Source organism: Panthera pardus, unplaced genomic scaffold (genome assembly GCF_024362965.1).
Source record: "Panthera pardus isolate Hobbes unplaced genomic scaffold, ASM2436296v1 HiC_scaffold_27, whole genome shotgun sequence".
NCBI lineage: Eukaryota > Metazoa > Chordata > Mammalia > Carnivora > Felidae > Panthera > Panthera pardus.
In genome coordinates, this window is record NW_026526843.1 from 6,547,275 (window position 1) to 6,568,395 (window position 21,121).

Below are 21,121 nucleotides of genomic sequence, written 5' to 3' on the forward strand. Positions count from 1 at the left end.
CAGAGAGAATATGCACACGCAAGTGTGTGAGGGGCAGAAAAAGAAAATCCCAAGGAGGCTCCCTGCTGTCAGCACAAAGCCTAATGCAGGGCTTCAACTCACAAACTGTGAAATCATGACCTGAGCCAAAATCAAGAGTCGGACGCTTAACTGACTGAGCCACCCATGCGTCCAATCCCCCCCTTTTTAAATAAGTATTCCCATCCTTTTTTTTTTTTTGAAGTGAATGTACTGTTGGGCTCTTAAAAAAAAGACCCTCGGCTATAAACTCAGGATCCTGACAAAAGGTGCCAAACAAAAAGTCTAGACACAACTGTGTCTAGAACACAGGTGCTCAGTGAGTTGATTAGAAATACATGCTAAAAGATTTCAACATATTACCCGGCCACTGCCACTATCCCTTCCCCTTCCTTCCAATATGTACATCAGCATCCAAGTACTCAACTTCAGGTAGATGAAGAGAAGTTGACTGTTGCACAAAAACACTGAAGGGTCTTAAGTTAGACACCCACACTTGGATGAGTAAGACTAAAATTATGTGAACAGACCACAGGAGTCAGGAAGTATTGGTATACAACAAAACCTCAGTTAGGATTAGGACAGAATACCTCCAAAATTTCCAAAAGATTTTTACAACAACAGGAAATGCTATTTAGAAAACGCCATGCTTAAGAGGATGCCGGTATTCTCTGCTCAGTTAAAAGAATATACTACAAAACGTGGCAGAACAGCCACGATCGAGGCACACTGTCCACAGCGACCCAGGAAAACTTTCTCCCGCCAGCCAGCTGCTGCCCCTCCCCCACACCATTAGCACCCACTGAGAGAGGCTGACCTGACAGGAGCTAGGAATGAAGGTGCCAAGAAGAAACACACATTCCCAAAAAAGTACTCGATGACTTTCAAATGATCTGGTTTTCCACGGTATCTGTACCTCCATGGAGATTTCCCTTCTACAGAGCATGAATCAAAAGTTGAATATTATTTCAAATGATCCCAATGTACTGTTAATGTGGCTCTTTTTAAATAGATCATACCCTAACATCTTTTCGATTTTATTTCATTTTTTACCATGAACTGAGATCAGACAGTTGTGCAGCCTCCGGAGACAGCATATTGGTAGTGCCTTGGAAGAGCCTCTTGGGCTGGCTTTCCGTTTCCATTTCACCTAAAACAGAAAGAGATGATGCTACTGTAAAACAATTTTACAGATACGGGCGTGGTGCTAAAATGGGATGATCTTTGTTTAACCAAAGCTCAGAATACTTCTTCAAGCCATTACTTCAAAGCTATTTTTCCATGCGCTTTAAGGTGGAAGAAACATGCTTCCATAGAACCTCAACCAAAAAGTAAGCAGCCCTAAAAAAAAAAAAAAAAAAAAGAAAAAAAAAAGAAAGAAAAGAAAAGAAAAAGCCCTTCTTATTTAGCACACTACGGATATAGTCATGTTCTTTAACAGAAGAGAAGAACACTGACTGCATCGGGCAAAATGAATCAAGGCTTACCACAGCAGAAATAAAGACTCCCCAAATAGCTGAAGCTCACAGTGAATAATGATTTATCCTAGAGAATTAGGAAAGTCCATTGATTTTATATTATTTTAATAGTGGAACATTTCCCGAGTCGAAGTCAAATGGGTTGAAACGTATGTAGTCTAATAAACTCAAAGGTTGCTTTAGACTACTTAGTAAAATGAAGACTAAAACAAAAATAACTCTGTTAAGAGAAAATACTGAAAATCGGAACCTAATTTTTCTAAGATGTTACACATGATGAGGCCCAGGGGACTTGACTACCCAGGTAAGGTTTAAGGAAGCCTTTGACATCTTTACATACAAATGAAATGTGTGGCATGGAAGAAGAAAATCCCATGAAAAAATCATACTTTTACTCTTCGCTAGAGTTCTTTTAAAAAAAATAGTAACTGAACGCCCATCTGTAATCGAAAGCAATTATTAGTCAATTCACAAAATTGGTGGTGTACTGGCTACCCCAATTTTCCAGATTTTCTCAGAACATCTAGAAGCTAGCAGAAAAACTGCATCCATCACAATAACATTTTGCCCCCAGGAGTGCTAAGACTAAAAACCCTCGGTTAGACCGAAAAAGCCCCTTTCCAAATAAGTCATGATCTAAAACACACAAATAAATACCTTAGTTTTGAGGTTCCTTATCTGAGCTTTACAATGGAAGATTAAACAAAATTCAATTCTTGGGCCTAACTATACTCCAATAGAAAATTAGTAACTGTGAACTTAAAGCTGTACAAGATTCTTAGGATGGAGAAAGATCAAGAAAGAACAAATGCAACATTCATTTTTTTTTCATATTATCAATTAATTCATATTACCTCTCTTCTGGAACTATTCTGAAAATCGCTGAAACTCAGGAAAGGTTATATCTTTATCTGCTTCTTCCAAGCTTTAATATGGAGCTTTTAAAAGCTACTGCTGGACTTTCAACAACACCTTGTTAGCAAAAGACTTTAGCCCTTTTTAGCAAAGAATCCCTCCATCTGCTGGTATATTTTGGAATAGCTTTCAAACTAAACAACCATACTAATTCCACCAATTTCCTGCAAGATATTTAAAATTGATAACAATAATGATGGCTCTTGTTTCCAGGTGTTAGTGTCATGTAATACCTCCTGAGAGGGTTCCTATGATTGTAAATAATTCTCTGCGGCATTAAGGCTACTAGTTCATAAAATAAAATTTATTCGCTGAATACAAACATTGTCACCATATCAAAATCTATTTTCCAGAGCACACCATCTTTAATTTTAAGTTATCTAAAATATCGTACTTTTGGAATCTGGGCATGATGCTATCGCTGGAGTTTCCACTAAAGCTGCAAGTACCTGTTAACCTGATATTAGGAGAGCGACTTGTTTCCTGGCCCCCACAGAGATCTACACAAAGAAATCACTTAGTGCATTGCTTTTTCAAAATTATTGCTAAAACTCTCATTTAAAATGACCCCCAACACTTGCAATCACATAGATACAGGCCCAGGAATAATGACTAAACGTGCATTAATTTTTTTTGCCTTTTGAAAATAGACTCCGGGGGCTAGGCATTTGAGTATACAGCATGTTTATAGACCTGTTCGCTATGACATAAGCACATACTTCTGCAACATATTAACTTGCATCTGTTTTCTATTCAGATCACTGAGAGGCAAAAGTTTTGGAATATATATTGGTAATATGAACATATGAATAAGATTCAGTTGTGAAGTGTAAAAAATATGGACAGTGTTAAGTAACCAATTTACAAACTTCAGAATCAGTAAAGCATACGTTGGGAAGAATATTTCCTATTTCTTCAGAAAAAAGGAATCACGCCTTGAGCTAATTTCAGACAGAAATTCTAATTTGTCATTCAAGCTCAACTAGGTTTAATATCAGAAGTGGGACACTTACCTTTTCTTTTAAGAGGACCAAGAACACTGGGCCTAATGCACTTGACTGGACTCTGACTCCTCCTGCTTCAAAGAATAAACAAACAGGATGATGTGAAGTACTTTTAAGATGCAAGATAAACGTTATAGCCCAAATAAATCAATAAAATTGACAGTCATGTAGAAAAAAATGGAAAATGCCTGTGTTATAAGTTGAGTAACTGAACTGCCAATACATGATCTGACCTGGAATATGATAATCTGAAAAAACACGGCATTTTAAGCTATTTTAAAAAATCGTCTAGGGGCACCTGGCTGGCTCAGTCGGAAGCACACGCAAGTCTTGATCTCAGGGTCATGAGTTCAAGCCTCACGTTGGGTGTAGAGATTACTTAAATAATAATAAAAAAAAAACTTAAAAAAAATAATTCTATAAGACAAAATATCCACAAGTTTTTTCAAAACAGATAAACCTTATTAAAAAACTATTTGGATTTGACTGGTATACAATCTTTAACAAACTTTTTTCCTTATCCTTACAAAGGATAGATTATTGCGCGCATGCACGTGTGCGTGTGTACGTGTGTTCGTTCTCTGGCACCATGTCTCAAAAAACACATCTCTGGTAAAACGTTACTGCTAGAATACAGGTGGTAGGTATATGGATGTTCATTGTGTTCAATTTTGCTGTCTGTTGGAAAATTTCCGTAAGAAAATGTTGGGGAAAAAGGTCATCGGGAGACACAAACTGAACGTGTAGCATTTCAACCACATTTTTTGAAAAGTAGGCTGACTTACCTGGAAAAGCGTCTTGGACTATGCACGGGACTTGGCGGCAGCCCACTGCTGCTCACAAACATTTGTAAGGATGGTGAAAAACATTGCTAGAAAAAAAGCATATTTAATATTAAAATAGTTCTAGTGCTCTGGCTTTCAAAAAGTTCTCAAAATAATAGAAACGACATCCTTAGAACTGCTTAGCTGTGTGTGTATATTTTACATACGCAGAAACACATGCGTGAGAATATGTACCTAGACTGACGTACCATTTTCTTCAAGTTACTATCAGAAACTTTCATGGATTTTCCTTCCAGTCATTGGATTTTTTAAAAAATGAGGCGATTTGTGTGTGTGTGTGTGTGTGTGTGTGTGTGTGTGTGTGTGTGCGCGCGCGCACAGCGCGTGTGTGTGTGTTTTAGAGTAAACAGCTCAGTGTGTGAAAGACAGCTAACACTTTGTCAAGGAGCCTACCTTTCCAAACCCTCTGGTGGGTGATGGTGCTGGAGAAACTGGAGTGAAGTCAATCCTTTTAGGAGAATATAGTTTCTCCGGCTTCTCAAAATCGCTATCACTCTGTAAACATAAAGTGTTATTTCCTTGTAATTCACAATTCAGCCCATCGCAGTTCTTCTTTACTACTCAAACACGCCTACACTTTTAGAATAGAAATGCACAGACACTAAACAGTTGCAATCTAATATCCTGGCGGAAAAGCAGAGATCAAAAACCGAATACAAATTTGGAAATGGGGGAGACAGAAGTGTCTGAAAAAAATTAATGAAGCCAATGAATGACATAAAGGTTTCCAGAAAATCAAAACCAAGCAAACATGTGAGAACTTTACCAGGCTCAAGCTCTCGTCCCATGACTGGCTGATCTGCATTGCTGTCTGCACTTCCCTAAAACAAATAAAAATGAGAGGCCGTCAGTGCTCAGAAGCAAGACATACATTAGGCTCTGCTCTTGTGAAGCACTGCTCTGTTCTTTGTGAAGCACTAACCGTTCGTGTGCAGTTTCTCTGTTCATCATATCCATGCCTTCCTCCTACAAAGACAAGCACATGCTGAAAACACAGTATTTACCCACATCCACACAGTTCTCTACTTCAAAGTACAATTTAAAAGACTTCTTTCTACCAAAAAATAAACAAATAAAAGACTTTTCTACCGTCTTTGACATAATTACAGTACAGCAGCACATGCTAAGACTGTCACCCAGGCCACATCTGTGTTTCACCTGCACGCACACTCAGAAGAATTTGCATCTGTCTATGGCCACCCAGAGTGGGCTCATTTTTAATATCTACATCTTCAGAATGAAAATAAAATCCAAATGGAAGATTCAGACAACTGCAGCTGAGCTAGGAAGTAGAATTTACCCTTTTGATCTGATGCAGTCTGCTACTAGGAACGCGATTTGGTGACGACGACAGCAACTGGAAAGGAAAAGTAAACACTTACTACTTTCTGAATCACAAAGCAGTGTCTGCTGTCAGTACCAGTGTCCAACCTCCCCCCAAATAAGATTTCACATTCTTCTCAGAGATCTAGCTCTTTAGATCACTGAACATTAATGCACCAGAGGCAGGACACTCGGTTTTTGGAAAGTACACCAGGTGTCCAACCTCAAAGCACCATCTGTCGCAAGACAGGCACTGACTTTAACACTTTTCCCAAATGAATGCAGAGCTGTGTACGTTCATGTAAAAAAAGATTCCAGGCCTTAGAAATATCCATTACCCGACTTATCTAAAATAAAGAACTAGGTAAGAAGGGAAAGAAAAAACTTGTAGTCATTTTTAACACCAATGCACCCATGGAGGAAGATAGGCAAAGAAGCCCAGTATAGTATTTTGTCTATGATTAGTGTTTATCGAAAACACTTCAAATCTGCAATAGGGAGATTTTGTTTGTATGCTCTAAATCACTTCTAAAATTTGGTCACTACCACTACATATACCACTGTGGTAGAATATACACCACAAACCTTACTAGTTAAGAAAAAATCAACGTGGACGGCAATGTGTATTTTTCAAATAACCATTCCTTTCCCTTAGAGCATCATTTTTTGACAACACAAGGCTAAAATGACCTGGGGGCCAAATCATGTTCCTTCAAAATAAACACAATCTGATCCCAGAATGAAAGGTAGAATTCATCTCAAGAGACCTTACAGGGTTCTAATAGCCATAATGTAAACAACTGCTATTTACTCCCTAATGAAACGCAAACAAATTTGTAATGCTGTAAGACAAATAAGACAACAATCCAGTTACGAGAGGCCCTATCCTATTAAAACTTCTAAAAACCCTAATGTAGTGAGTAGAATAAAATGGTGATAAACTGTTCCAAGTTTTTTAGGCAAAAGCTAATCCAGGTGCCATTTTTAAAAGTTAGACACTGAAATATGATTTGACCTCAAAGGATATCTCTTCAGTACCCACCCTTTTCTCTTTCTCTTTCCTCGGCTCTGAAAATAGAAAAACTTTACAAATAAAATCCTTTGCAAAAGTGTTTTTTTTCCACTTATAAAAATAACACGTGTTTACCACTAAACTCTTAATAAGGCCATTTGAAAAGCACTGGGCCACGAGGCAAGTCTCTAAGGCAGGAAACACTAACAGGATATCGTGGCAGAGAACATGGACGTGGCAGAGAACAAAAGAAACCCCAGGGGCAACGAAATCATCAGGAAAGCCAAAGTAAAGAGTGCAAAAAGCTGACAGTAGAGGAAGTCAGAAATGTAGATGCTGCATCTATAGAATGTACAACTTGTCAACTAAGAACTAGAAGGAAGACCCAAAAGGAAGACAGGGAGGAGAAATGCTGGGTCTTGTACCAGAAACAAGAGCAATGTACCAACTGAGAAGAAAGCCAAGCACTTCAAGGAGGTGCTGTTAATGGTGTTAAGTAAAGCGAAGAGCCTAAGTAGGAGAAGGAAAGAGGCCCCTGCCACTGGGCACTGGTGATTTTTGCAAGAAGTTTTTTAATAGCATGGTGGTAGGAGCAGTGAGATCACAAACTGGTCGAGTAGCTGGCAAGAAATTGGGAAACAAGGAGCTGGAGGCAGCTGGGTGTAGATTAGGCTTTGTAGAAGCTCGGAGGGGTCAAGGGAAAACAAAGAGAGACGTAGGGAAAAAGACAAGTTTGTGTTCCAGATATTCAATGTGTGAGTCAGGAGAAGAAGGCAGGAGCGAAAAAGCCAGGGAGGAGGGGACTAGAGAGGAGACAACAGACCAAGCAAAGTGACAAGAGACAGAAAATCTAGGAACCATTGGAGAAAACATCACATGTGAAGGTAACGACATCTTAAGAGTAAGAAAGCTGACGTTTATACAAGATGACCGTCTGCCTTCACAGAGAAGGGTCAGCCACTGAAAGTGAAAGGTCCAGGAAGCTCGCAATTTTTAATTAGAATATTGCTTCGGAGAACAGTGCAGAGTAAGTGGCAGGCACCTTGGGCCCAACATGCCCAGAATTTATCTCCTGGCCCTTCAGATGACCAATTCCTTGAAATTTCCCTACTCATAATAAAGGCAACGCTTTTCCCCTGGCCGCTAAGAAATAAAAGTTCAGTCCCCTGGAGTCCTCCTTCCCCTTGCATTTACACCTAATCAGTTGTCAGATGCTGCACAGACAACTCCTGCAGATCTTGCGTCGCTCCTTTCCATTTCATTCAACACCTTGCTTTTTGCAGGTTAATCCGAGAGGTGGGTAAGCGTATTAAGATTTATAGAGGACACTGTGATTGAACACACGTGGTATAACCCATCCGATGACCGAAGTACCCGAAGGGTGCTCCGGAAGGCATCCCAAACCAGGAAGCTCAAAAGGAGAAGGGGATGGAGGGAAGGACAACGTAAGGATCCACAAAGAGAAGTGAACCAACGTGGCCCCTTCAGCGAAATAGGCATTTTAGTGCAGCCAGAGCAAAACGTATCTGTCAGGGAGTAGGGAGAGAGGAATCAAGACAGAGTTGATAAGAATTTTCACATCTTAGAAAAGAGCAAAGTCAAGTGTACAGAGGCAAATTCATTTTCCCTTCTTTGCTATACTACTGATATCGGGAGCATGGCTGTGTAACAAGCAGAAACATTTCTCATCTACAGGGCGAAATGAAGCCGTTCTATTTTCCAGTATCCTCGGGGAAGAAGGTGAGGTGAATCAAACCTCCAGACAGCTAACATTTTCCCCTTTTAAGTATTTCTAGCCACTTCAGCTGGAAATCTTCCTTAAAAGTGTATTTTATTTCTCCTTTCTTAAACAGATTTTACCAACCAGAATGGCCTTGACCTATCTCTATTCTAATCCCAGCTCTGCCACTTAGCAATTGTGTGATTCTGAGCAAGTCATTTCTATCAGCTGAGTCTTAGCTGCTGCCTCTTTGAACTGGTAAGGACATCTTTGGCCCTGCCTACTTCGCAGGGGGTGGCTATGAGGATTAGAAATGTGAAAGGACTCGGTAACATGTAGAATACCATGAAGGCACAGGGTATGGTACACTACAATTTGAAAAAAGGTTAGTGACCCAGGTATCCTTAAGAACATCAAGTATTTTACAGTTCAGTGCCAGTGAGACCCTCAGGGACCATTAACAGGCTCTTAGCCCTTATGCTAAGCCACAGACTGCGTTGTTAAAAACCGGTCTGCTTTTCAGTTTTCCCCTCTCCTCCTCTGCTAGCAGCTATTAGTATACCTTAAGCCCGAATGCACCTCTTTTGATTTGCTGCTTCTCACACACTACTGAGTTGGAAGCTTATTATGATTGTGCATAATTTTAGATGATTTGGAGGTCAGAGGCTCTCCTGTAAACAAACTGATGAACCTTTGTGCACAGACTATGGAAATCTAGTGCGGCCATTCAGAGGTCTGTTTGCTTACATCTCAGATGTCTTTCAGAGTGATGCAGCTACTGGCTAAGTGGGCTCCACATGTGAAGTGCTACTATATTAAAAACCTCATCATAATCTCTCCCAATGCGTCCAACTAATAGGGTGACCCCTGACAGCTCAGGCTATTTAGAACAGTCACAATTAGCAACTCTACCGAGAATATAAATACACGCATTTTAAGGGAGATTTCACTTTGGATACATAGCACTGTCCAACAGGTAAGTGTCAGAAATACTCGGCTAATGTCTAAACAATTTTTTGCTTCCTGGGATAAATAAAGACCATTTTTCTCAGCTATATTTAGAAGTTAATCCTGACTTCCCTCATAACCATCATGCAAGCAGTGACAAAAAAAACAACGAACAATTTTTAAAAACACAAAGTCCCACAGCCAAGAAAAAAGTCTTAAGCAGATCTCTGTTTTGCACCAAAAGCTGACAAGGGCCACAGCATGAGCAAGATAGGTAAAATTATTTTTCTTTAGTGAACGATGGTACATAGCACATCATCTTAAGAACGAACTACGTCTGGAAGTATTTTCCCCAATCCATACCACTAAAAATACTTACTTCTATACTTACCAGGGTATGACGGCTCATAATCGTTGTACTATTCCTCCGAGTTCTAAATGTGTAAGGTTGAAAAACCTGAGAAAGATCACTAAAAAATAAAAATAAAATGATTAATGTCTTTTCCTTTAAGACATCCTTCAACTGTATTAACGCCCACTCTCCAGTTAACAATGAATCTTCGATGGCTCCTCACTCCAAACAATGAATAAACTCCTCACCGGCCTTCCTAGTGGCTTGCTGTGGATCACAGGTCTACCCAGATACTGATCTCCTCAGTGCTTGGGGGGCAGCTAGGAGAGGTATGGGGCGGAGCTCCAGACTGGTTGCTTCCAGCTGCCTCTGGCCAGAGCCCACGCCCCCAAACCGGTTCCCACCAGACAAGAGCAGCCTCATCTGTTTACCCCAGAGCACCTAAACATGTTGCTGCTTTCTGTGTGCGCCATGACGGTGAGAAGGGCCGGGCCCTGTTCTACAGTGTGAGCCCAGTTAGCACCTCTCCCACTACTGCCCTAAATATGTTCTACCTTTGAACCCGCTGCGCAGCTAAATAAACGTACCTGGGGTTTTGTTCATGTTGTCTCTTCTGTCTCCCCCCCCCCACCCCACCACCACCATCGGCCCAAATCCTTCCTCTTCTTGAGCACCCATTTCCATGCAGTGCCCTCTGTGAAGCCTCTCTTCAATACACAAACCTGACGCAATCATCCCTCCTTTGAGTCCAAAGAGCACAATGGGAAATGAGATTCTTCTTGAGATACCCACTTTACCTTTTATTAAAGAAAAGTGTGCGTGTGTCTCAAACTCCTTGGGCAGAGGTCTTTTGTTCATCTTTGCACAATCTCCCCGCACTGCCTAGCAGAGTGCCATGCCCATAATAAGAGGGCAAGAAGGATTTTCAGGGCTGAACTGAATTGGGTTCCAAGGGACCGCTGAAATCACCTAATCCAGCTCTCCTAAATTTTGAATGAGAAAACTGACACTCATGACCACAATCAGGGAGAAAATTGGGATGAGGCCTAGTCTCCTCACCCCTGCTTCTGTCACATCATGCTACCTTGCAAGTATTTACTTAGATCCTGATTCAAAAAACAGTGCATTATTTCTACAACAGTCTAAATGCAGGTCAGTGGGATGGCCCCGACCCCCTAGCAACTGCTTTTGCTTACCAGATTTTAAAAGACAACCCCAAAGACCAATTTATTCCTATAGTATCAAAAATAAATGTAGAGCGGAGGACGGCATTAGGAAAGCAAGGAGCCACTCCAACCTCCCCCCAGTTTCAAAATTTAGTAAAAGAAAATAAGTAAATCCATTTCCCCCCAAAATACAGATATTGTAATCAGTTTGACAGACAAGGATTACCTGTTTCTTTGCCTTCACTGTGCTTGATTAATGATTTTGGCTAATTCTACTCCCATCCCCTTTTTTGGACTAATTCCATTTCCACAGGGTCTCACAAATTAGCTCTCTACTAAGATGAATTGTCTTACTTCTAAGAGTGAAATGTAATAGGCTCAGGAGGTCTGCCAACCTCCTTCACCATCACAAAATTCTACCTGAAAATAGACCCTCTGGTGACTTATTCACATGACAATACAAGACCCTACCACTAAAATTCAAGGGTTGATTGTTCCCATTGTTTTCTAAAACATTGTTTTCTTTAACTGATCTAAGCTACAGGACACCCTTTTTTTTTTTTTATTCACTGGAATGCATTTCAGGCAGTTTTGGGATCTGAAAACATTAGGACAAATCCGAATCACTTAATGTGACATGAACACGCCACTTGAGTACAAGTTATTAGATAAATTGTGATTTATTAAAGTAAATGCTCTGTTAATGCCAGGGTTCCTAAACCGAGCTTAGAAATAGCAGCTCTTAGAGACAGGTGTCAAGTTGCAAGTCTAGTTCCAGGGGCTTCAGTCTGACATTCAGTGGTGTAAATTAGGCAGGGTAAGCAACCTGTTAGAAGAGCCAGAAGCTCCTTGTAGTTCCTTTCAGAGTGAGCCAACAGAGCCCCAGGTAAAGAGGGCCTCATTTTCCCCCACGCTTCCCAGAGTTTGGGGTCAAACTTTCACTCCACCTTGGGACCCAAGTCACTGTCAAGCAAACAAGCCCCCCCCCCCCCCCCCCCCAGTTTGGAGAACCCAAATGAGCTCCAAGTCTCACTTTAGGGAAGCAAGATTGCTTGCAGGGAATAGAGGAGACCCTGAACCCCCTATTCATCGTCCCCCACCCCGCTCACCTGAGCCCGTGGATCAGGGGAGCGCTGCTGGATCTCCTCAGGGCGCCCCCATCAGATGTGTCAGGCTCAAAGTCCAGCTCCATTTTCTCCTGAGCCATGTCGGAGACTTGCAGGCAGGCACAGCGGGCAGTGCTCAGCTCCTGGTGCTTAGCTATGGACTCCCAAGACTCTCACTGCAGGACTGAGCTGCTGGGGACTGGCAGCTGGGGGCGGGGGCTAAGGGGCGGAGGCTTGGGGGCGGGGGCTGGGGCGGAGAAAAGCAGGAGAGGAGGAGGAGGAGGAGGGAAGGAGGATGAGGATGAGGATGAGGAAGGGAGGCTGATAGTGAGTGAGGGGAGGAGGAAGGGGAGACGGTATCGAGAGGAGGTGGTGGTGGAGGGTGACAGAATAAGCGGAAGACGATGGAGAAAAGAGAGGAATGGAGGGAAAAGAGCAAGAGGAAGGGAAAGGGGATAGATGGAAAAACAGGAAAACAGAGTACAAGGAGGACAGAATCGGGAAAGGAAGATGGGGAAAGGACGAGGACGGAAGGGAAGGAGGGCAGGGTGGAGGAAAAAGAGCACGAGAGAGGGAAAGGAAAAGACGAAGTATGGGGAAGAGGAGAAGGAGGCGGACAGAGGGAGAAGAGGAGGGGGAGGAAACTAGGCAGCGGCGAAACTCATGTTGCTATCTTTCGGCCGACGACCTCAAGTGGGGCCGGGCTACAGACACCGCAGCTGCCCGGGCAGTGCTAACACCACCGTAAAGCTGACAGTCGAGCAGGGCCTGGCCGGGCGGCCTCGACGGCTCCAGCTCCCCATGCTCGGGGACCCGGTCCAGCCCCCCATGCTCTGGGACCCGGTCCTAGGGGCTCCTCAGCCCTGCGAGGGGTGCTTATCCCCTCCCTACCCCCCCTCCCCTCCTGGAGGACAGGTGGGGGGTTCGGCCCCTCAGCCGCCGCCGCGGTGCCTCCTCTTCCTCTCTTGGGTTCTGATGGCCCGGGGGGAACCCCTTGGGGCCAAGACCAAAATCTACAACCTGCCGCCTCTTCCGCCTCCCACGCTTCAGAAGCGGGAACCTCCACCGGGCCAAGTCTTCCGCGTCCGGGCACCTATCGGGTCCTGCGCACGCGCCCGGCGGCAGCGCCAATGAGCCCGCGGGCACGGAGCATGCGTGGGAGCCCCGCCCCGCAAACCTCCTCCAAAGTGGGAGGAGCGTTTCCAGGGGGCCCGGCGCCTTCCTCTATGGCATTGGCCCGGGGACCCTGGCGCCCGATTTTGAAAAGAACCAATAGTTTGGAGACACTGGAGCATCATCTTTCAGGAGGAGTTTGGGCCAATATTCGAGGGAAATGGAAACTTGTGGTTTTCACGTTTTTTCGCTCCCAGTTTGTTTGCTCTGACCTCTGTGATCCCTGCTCGTTTCTTAAATCCCTTGATTTTGTTGGCCTTTGGAGGGGCTGATTTCTTTTTCAGATCATCCATTTGGTTGCACTAGACAAAACGGAAGTGAAAAAATAATGAAAGTTCATATGGCGAGTGGCAAGGAGTCATCTCCATTTTGCAAGGCTTCAACGATGTTAAGAAAAGTCCTGAAGAACAAGTAGCAGACCCAGAATTTTTTTTTTTCTTTCTAGGATTTATGGAGACCCCAACAATAGCCATTCGGCACGTGTGAGGCCTGGAATTATTTTATTTAACAAACACCTACATAGCAGTTACTGTGCTAGGTCCAATAATAAGAGCTTTAGAAATATTAACTCATGTAATCCTCACTACTTGAATGACCCTAGGATAAAGATGGCATTGTATTGTGTTAATCATACATACAAAGAGGGGCGCCTGGGTGGCGCAGTCGGTTAAGCGTCCGACTTCAGCCAGGTCACGATCTCGCGGTCTGTGAGTTCGAGCCCCGCGTCAGGCTCTGGGCTGATGGCTCGGAGCCTGGAGCCTGTTTCCGATTCTGTGTCTCCCTCTCTCTCTGCCCCTCCCCCGTTCATGCTCTGTCTCTCTCTGTCCCAAAAATAAATAAAAAAAAAAATCATACATACAAAGAAATATAGGAAATTTGCTAGTTGGGAAATTGGTTTCAAAATTTAGCAAAACTACTTTTACCTGACTCTTCAATTTAGTTATCCCATATTAAACCTGCCAAGCTCAATCATTTTATTCCTCAATGTTAATATTTGCTCCTTGTAATACAGAGTTTCTAAAGCTCTTTTGGAAAGTTTCCTTTAGATTGCCTACATCTTCCTGCCAACTGGATTAGAAACTCTGTTTTTGATCAATTTATTTATCTCTTTTTATCTCAAGGTCATAGCAACTCCATCATCTGCTCAAAAAAAAAAAAAAGTACATTCTCGGGTTCACAAAAGCTACTGAACAGTCATTCGCTGACCACATGCAGAGTCCCTAACTCTGAGGAGTCCAACAATTTAGTAGAATTGCTAACGTTCAGAAGCTTAATGATTAGGAGAAACTTAAGGACATGTGAGGATATGGATACTACCTTGGCCATCATTTCAAGGTTCAATTCACATATTCCTGCCTACCTAGTTTCTTTCACTTCATGGAAATCTTTTGGGAGATTTGGGGTGTTTGTAACCTGTGGCCTTGGACTCAACTTTTCTCTGACTTACCCTTATGATAACTAAGGGTTAAGCAGTTGCTTAAAAGTTGCCATAACAACTGGTAAACTAGACAACTGATTATCACATATTTGTGGGTCACCTTTTATAATGAAGAGGCCTGGTACAGATGGCAGCAGACTGGGACACTCAAAGACAGGAGTAGCATAAGTGGCAAGGTATAGATCTAAGCAAAATGGCAATCTGAGATCATGGCATATTGCTATGGAACAGCAGGAGCTGATCATGAAACACAGCTAGGTTGGTATAATCATGTATAAAAATGGGAATAAGTAAAAATAATTTCTTCAAATATTGTGTTTGCCACTATAGTATACAGAATTGTTTTTGTACTACTCGTTCCTTTTGACATTCTAACTTATGCATGTACTATGGGTTCCTGGCATTTAGCTACACTTTAGTTAGAGAGTTCCTCCTCTTTGGTAATAGCTGAAAACTTCCTGCCATCTTGGGTACGTATTTGTTTCATATTACTACCCCTTTTCTTGCAAGTCTCTTGGTTGCTCTTTCCTTGTCATGTTATAATCTATTGTCTTAGTGTTATTGTACTTCGATTTTTAAAAATTAGATATCTGTAATGCTTAGGCATGATGATATTGTCTGTTCATTCAAAATATATCTATTAAACTTTATTACTTGCCACGAATATCAACAAACTCTTTGAAAAGTAAAATGAGCAGCAGAGTGGGAGTAAGATCTAGTTCTTTTCTCATGTACTCCCTCTCTATTTTTCTGCTATTCAATTTGGCTTTGACCCCATTCTGTATTTAACCACAGCCTTTGACATCCACCCTTACTTACTCAGCTTTAACTACCATCTTTCGTAAATTTTCTAGGTACCCTGGGAACTTTAACAGTGGCTTTCAGGAGACTTTGGTACCAGCTCAGATTCTACTGCTACCTAATTATGTGCCATTAATCTCTCTGGAATTTTATCGACTGTAAAATAGAAGTAACTTGCCTTCTTTACAAGATGGCTGTGAATGGCAGGTTATTTAAACTTGCATTTATTCATAAAATAATTTAAAAAGATGTATCAAGTGTTTATGAGTACAGAAATAGTATCCAGAGAAATATCCAGACGCACCTCATCTGTCTTTTCACTTAAATAGAACGGCAGAGGACTCTTGGCTTTGCCACTTAGCAGTTGTCACTTGAGTAACTCCTCTGGGCTTCAGTTTCCTCCTTTGAAAAATGGGCATTGTGATAGTGCCTACCTCACAGAATTACTGTAAGCATTAAATGCAATCACATATTTAAAGTGCTTATGGGGCGCCTGGGTGGCTCAGTCAGTTAAGGCTCCAACTCTTGATTTTGCCCAGATCATGATCTCACAGTTCATGGGATTGAGCCCTGCGTTTGTCAGCACAGAGCCTGCTTGGGATTCTCTCTCCCTCTGTCTCTGCTCCTCCCCCACATGCACATGCTTGCACTCTCTCTCTCAGAATGGATAAAAAAAATTTTAATAAGTGCTTAGGACAGTACCTGGCATATAATTAAGTGCGTAAAAAAATGGTAGCTATTGTTAACCTGTCTTATGTCAGGAGACTCCAAATCATCCTCATGTCTGGTAATATAATTAAGTTTTTCTTATTCTGTTCTCAGAATGAATGAAGAATGATTATGATCGTTCATGTCATTAACTTGTCATGAACTGTTTCAAGATAATCCCATTACATTCACCAGTAATTAGCTGAGCAGGGTTCATGATTGAACCAATTGAGACAAGTATATGAAGACATTTTTTAAACACTGAAGTGCTATACCATGTAGTGACTATTTTAATTAATAACTATCATTTCAGTAGTTTCACTTGCCTTCTCTGCCAGTTCTCTATACGGTTCTTAAAAGGTATGGTTTTACAAAATTATTAGCATGGAGTTACGATTTCAGTATTCCGTGGCTCATTAAAGTGGTGAAAAATTCTAAAAGAGCACTTCTTAAAATGTTTGAGCCATGACAGCGTTATTAAATGGAAACACTGATTTGGATGAATATTAAATTCTGAGACATTTGTTCTGAGCAAACAAGCTTCTCTACTTTAACTCAAATCATTTTCTTATATGTATAGCTTTGAGAAGATAAATGGTATTTAGTGTAAAAATATACACTTATGATTACGGTAAAAAAACAAAAACAATGAAACCACATGGAAAACAGTGATTTGTCTGCACAGTTGATTCAATTGGATTAGCGCCCTACCAGGACACTTTGGCCCCCTCCCTGTTTTTATATTATTTTTGCTTCCCTTCCCTTATGTTCTCTTATGTTTTGCCTACCAGGACACTTTGGGAGCAGGTGGCAGGTCTTGGGTTGTTCCCCCCCCCCCCCCAGACGTATTGCATTATTTTAAAACTACAAATGTGTAGTGTTGGCTATAACAGGACAGAGGTAACAAGCTTGTAGGTCTCAATTATAAGGGGATAATTGGCTAATCAAATCTGAGAAAACAATATTATTTTAGACACAGCAGAAAAGACGGCGCTCCCGTACCCCTTACTCCTCCCCACCCTTTCTTTCCTAAATAACGGTCAGCGAAACCATCCCGCGGTTCACATGGGAGCGGAGGAACAACCACGGTGAATCGCCCCTAGGAAGAGAGAAGAGAGAACCCGGCTAAGGGTAAAAAAAGCGGCTCTGACTGCGCGTGCGCCCCCCCGCCCCCGCAAGGCTGGCGAAAGCGCCCTCATTAACCTTCATTGCTTGCGTAATAAGTGTGCGTCGGCGGGCCGCGCGTCCGGCGCATGTGCGGAGGGGCGGCACCCAACTGATTCTCGGAGGCGACAGGTTGTAGTTTTTGCTTGGGCCGGAAAGGGTCCCCTGGGGTTTCCTTGGCCGAGGGAAATAAGGGCGAACAGTTGTGGAGGTGACTAAGATAAATTCCCCACTTTCATTATAGACTTGGAGGTGGAGTATCTTCTCAGCGTTAGGGACCCGGAGCTTGTGGGGGGTCCGAGGGTCCGAGCCAGTCTTGCCACGCTTTGTGCCCACTGGTATTAGGGATGGTAGGGCTGCAAAGGTGAGCACTCGTCTAAAGGTGGTGCTTCCTCTCTTTTTTCCCTTTTCCTCCCTCCCTGCTCTCCTCAACCAGTTGACTTGTCCTTATGTGAATGGGAGCCAGAAAACCTTGCGAAGTTCGGACCAAGCAGTAGCTTCTTCCTCGACGTGGACATGGCACAAGAGAAAATGGACCTAGACTCGGAGCTGCTGCCGAGTTCAGCCACAACAGACGACTCGCTGAAACGATCCAACAGCGCCCCTTTGATCAGTGGGCTTGGGTGAGCAGGCTTGAGATAGCAGGGGGTGGGTGGCAGGAGTTGGGGACAGTGACTTACGATAGCATTCCCATCCCTTTCTTCATCGAGCTTCTGCAGCTATCTCCCGTGTTCCTGTTGTCTGGAGATCTCACACTCAGCCTTGGGGAGGAGTGGGTTGGGCTGGCCGAAGGGAGAGCGCACACCTACCCTGAGGTTGACACACGTGAACCTGAACGTGCTCTTCTGACAGTCCACAGGGACCCAAAAGCAGCAACCTATTGGTGTGGAGCAGGACTTTTTCTAACTTCACCCCATCTCTTACCCACTCCTTTGAAGAAACTGAGTGTTCCCCACCCTTTGCCTCCAGATCTTCTGTAATGACTAATTTTTTGTCATTCTCTCAGCTGCTTTGTCACCTCTGACCTTCACCTCCAGCCATCATAAAAGGTTGCCAAGCAACTAAGCTTGGACCTTTTTTTACACCTAGTTTTTATTTGAACAAAAAGTTTAGGTACCAGAGAAACTTGATCTCCTAAATGTTGCATCCTCAATGGCCGGTACTGCCCCCAACTTCGTTCTTGGGGGGAGGGTGGTGAAAAACATCTTGCCTTTTTATGTACAAACCACAGCTATACATACAAAAATTTTGTGTGAATTTTCAAGAGGGAGTAATTGGAGGGAAAATGTAAAAAAAAAAAAAAAAAAAAAAAAAAAAAAAGGGCTCCTTAGAGGGGCGCCCGAGTGGCTCAGTCGGTTAAGCATCCGAATCTTGATTTCGTCTCAGGTCATGATCTCATGGAGCCTGCTTAAGATTCTCTCTCTCCCTTTCCCTCTGCCCCTACCCTCTCTAAAAAAAGGGGGAGGGAAGACACCTTTGAGGACTGATAATGGAAAACATAAGATTTAGAAACACTGTCCTGATGGTTAACTGTTTTTCCTGCACATATCCACTATCTGGCATGGCACAAGCTTATAATTTCTTAAAATAGGGTTTGAAAGTGAGATCTTGGATCTCACATCATAGTATCATAAAGTTTTATCAGTATTGTAAAAATGTTTGAAAAATTCATTCACTTCCTGTGTTAGTAACTTTGTTCCTCGTTTTTGCTAGCATCATACTAATTGATAGGTATAAATCACAACAGTTAGAAGTGAACTCAGAGACCAGATATACCCTCCTTATTTAATGTATGAGGAAACCGAGGCCCATAAGTCTCTAAAATGACGTAGTAGGGCCAGTACTAGGAACCTGTGTCTCCTGACTCCTAAGCTAGTGTTTTGTCCACTACTAATCAACTTCTAAGCTCATTAACTAACCAAATACAGCTTTCTGGTCATTTGAGGCAAAGGAGAATATACTGTTCCAAAAGGAAATGCAAACTAAGATTAATCAAAAAAATAATGCATTATCTTTTTTAATAGGCAGATAGAAAAATAAAGGGGAGGCAGCTGTGCATGTTGAGCTGAAAACGAGAACATTCTATAAATTCAGGATAGACCCTAATCCTATTGTATGAAAAAATGAATTGCTGTGGACCCACTCTGCTAGAAGAAAGCACTTGAGGAGAATGTTGGTTTTACTGGAAGCCTTTATGAAATGAAAAACAAGTTGCAAGCAGTCCTAGAAACAAGGAGAGTGATCGCAGTTATCCCTTCATGCTTTGTTTTGTTCTGCGAAGGATTTAAAGTTTTTATTTTTATCATATTAGAGCATGCTTACAGTGTCAAATTCTGTAGCTTAAGCTCCTGATGCATGAAGCGAAATTGGTACAGAAAGGTGAGAATCAGTTTACCTATTTATCTACGAGGAGTTAAAGATAAAGAAACCACAAGGTGGACCAAGTCCAGGGACTCTCATGTGTCATAAAGAAGTAACCCGAAGATGATATGTGACATGCCTGATGTCAGGGAACTTGGCCAAATGATCTCCTGAGGGCAGATTTTGTGCTGTTATGGCCAGTTTAGAGCATGGTCAGGAAAGTGACACGGCAGGGAAAACAATTTGGAGTAGAATTACACTAGAATTCAAGTTCACCTCCATTCTGTTTGGTTGTATATGTACACTGCTCACTTCCCTCGCTTTCTCACTAAATTGAGCCTCTAATACTTGTTGTCTTGCCTCTTTCACTGCTCATTAAATATTGTTGCACTTCTTTCAAGTAATTTTCCAATTTTGCTTGATGCTTCCTGTGTATGAACACAATCTCTTGCACCAGTATTCGCAGAATTTGTTCCTTAAATACTAACTCTTTAATATAAGAATTACTGGTTTTTTTTCAAAAAAGTTCCTGCACTGTTTTGTGTACATCTCGTATTAATAAAAATACTGATGTCAGGGGCGCCTGGGTGGCTCAGTAAAAATACTGAGCCTGGGTGGCTCAGTCGGTTGGGTGTCCAACTTTGGCTCAGGTCATGATCTCACCGTCCATGAGTTCGAACCCAGTGTCAGGCTCTGTGCTGACAGCTCAGAGCCTGGAGCCTGCTTCCCAGTCTGTGTCTCCTTCTCTCTCTGCCCCTCCCCTGCTTGCTCTCTGTCTCTCTCTGTCTCAAAAATGAATAAAAACATTAAAAAATTTTTTTAAAAATCAAAAATACTGTTGTCAAAACTTTTGAACCTCTTGGTTCTTTATACCCTTTAGCCATCTACTTGTCTGACTTCACTACTGGTGTCAATAACCTTATTTAAAGGTAGTTTTTTTTTCCTTTTACTTCTCTGGCCCTTTGAGTATTAGTAAGTTCTGGGATTTCTGCCAGTGCCTTCCCCCTGTAAATACCTCTAGTCTGGCCCTGCATTTAAACTGTTTGAAAGTCAAACTACTACCTGTGGGCCAAATCCAGCCTGCCATTTGGTTTTGTAAATAAAGTTTTATTGGAACATAGCCATGCCCATTTGCCTACTTGTTGCCCATGGCCACTTTCCTACTACAATGACAGAGTAGCTGCCACAGAGATTGTATGTCCCACAAAGCCCAAAATATTTACTGTCTGGCCCTTTGCAGAAGAAATTTGCCAACTATCTGGCTTATTAAATTCGTACAAACCTGGAAAGACAATAGTGGCTGTAGTGAATGATTGCTTTGGGGATATAACTAGCATAAACATCTTGTAGCTTAGATATTTAGACAGAGCTGCTTATTGCTCATCTGATGTGGTGCATTGAACCTGTATCTAGTTATAGTGTCTTTACTTTAAGTTGTAGCACTTAACTCAGTTGTAGGTATCACCTAGGATTTTATGAATTCATGTTGAGTGACTCCTACCTATTGAAATCTATGCTTCCTCAATGATTTCTTTCAGTTATAGTCGTATTAAAATTGAGTGACAAAAATTTAGGGGAGAATATAATTG

At 42.2% G+C, this 21,121-nt stretch overlaps 2 protein-coding genes across 16 annotated transcripts in view; one reads left to right on the plus strand and one right to left on the minus strand.

Annotated features, from left to right (window-relative positions):
- The window catches only part of PABIR2 (PABIR family member 2), a 202,938-nt gene extending 189,933 nt beyond the window's left edge, over positions 1-13,005 (minus strand). For 4 of the 6 annotated variants that reach the window (XM_019426943.2, XM_019426946.2, XM_019426944.2 and 1 more), the window contains exons 1-9: positions 11,891-13,005; positions 9,655-9,733; positions 5,561-5,617; positions 5,183-5,226; positions 5,027-5,081; positions 4,654-4,755; positions 4,201-4,286; positions 3,425-3,489; positions 1,072-1,168 (exon numbers count right to left, since the gene is read on the minus strand). In XM_019426943.2, the coding sequence (XP_019282488.1) occupies positions 1,072-1,168; positions 3,425-3,489; positions 4,201-4,286; positions 4,654-4,755; positions 5,027-5,081; positions 5,183-5,226; positions 5,561-5,617; positions 9,655-9,733; positions 11,891-11,988 (683 nt within the window). In that variant the 5' untranslated portion in view covers positions 11,989-13,005. The remainder of the gene's footprint in view (positions 1-1,071; positions 1,169-3,424; positions 3,490-4,200; positions 4,287-4,653; positions 4,756-5,026; positions 5,082-5,182; positions 5,227-5,560; positions 5,618-9,654; positions 9,734-11,890) is intronic. The other 2 variants (XM_019426945.2, XM_019426941.2) reach the window with 1 other exon arrangement.
- A 4,225-nt stretch (positions 13,006-17,230) lies between these two features.
- The window catches only part of LOC109253721 (P2R1A-PPP2R2A-interacting phosphatase regulator 1-like), a 106,699-nt gene continuing 102,808 nt past the window's right edge, over positions 17,231-21,121 (plus strand). For 9 of the 10 annotated variants that reach the window (XR_008418399.1, XR_008418401.1, XM_019426927.2 and 6 more), the window contains exons 1-2: positions 17,231-17,303; positions 17,608-17,794. Coding sequence is in view for 7 of the 10 variants with exons in the window: in XM_019426927.2 (XP_019282472.1) it covers positions 17,688-17,794 (107 nt within the window). In the remaining 3 variants the exon portion in view is untranslated. The other variant, XR_008418400.1, reaches the window with a different exon arrangement.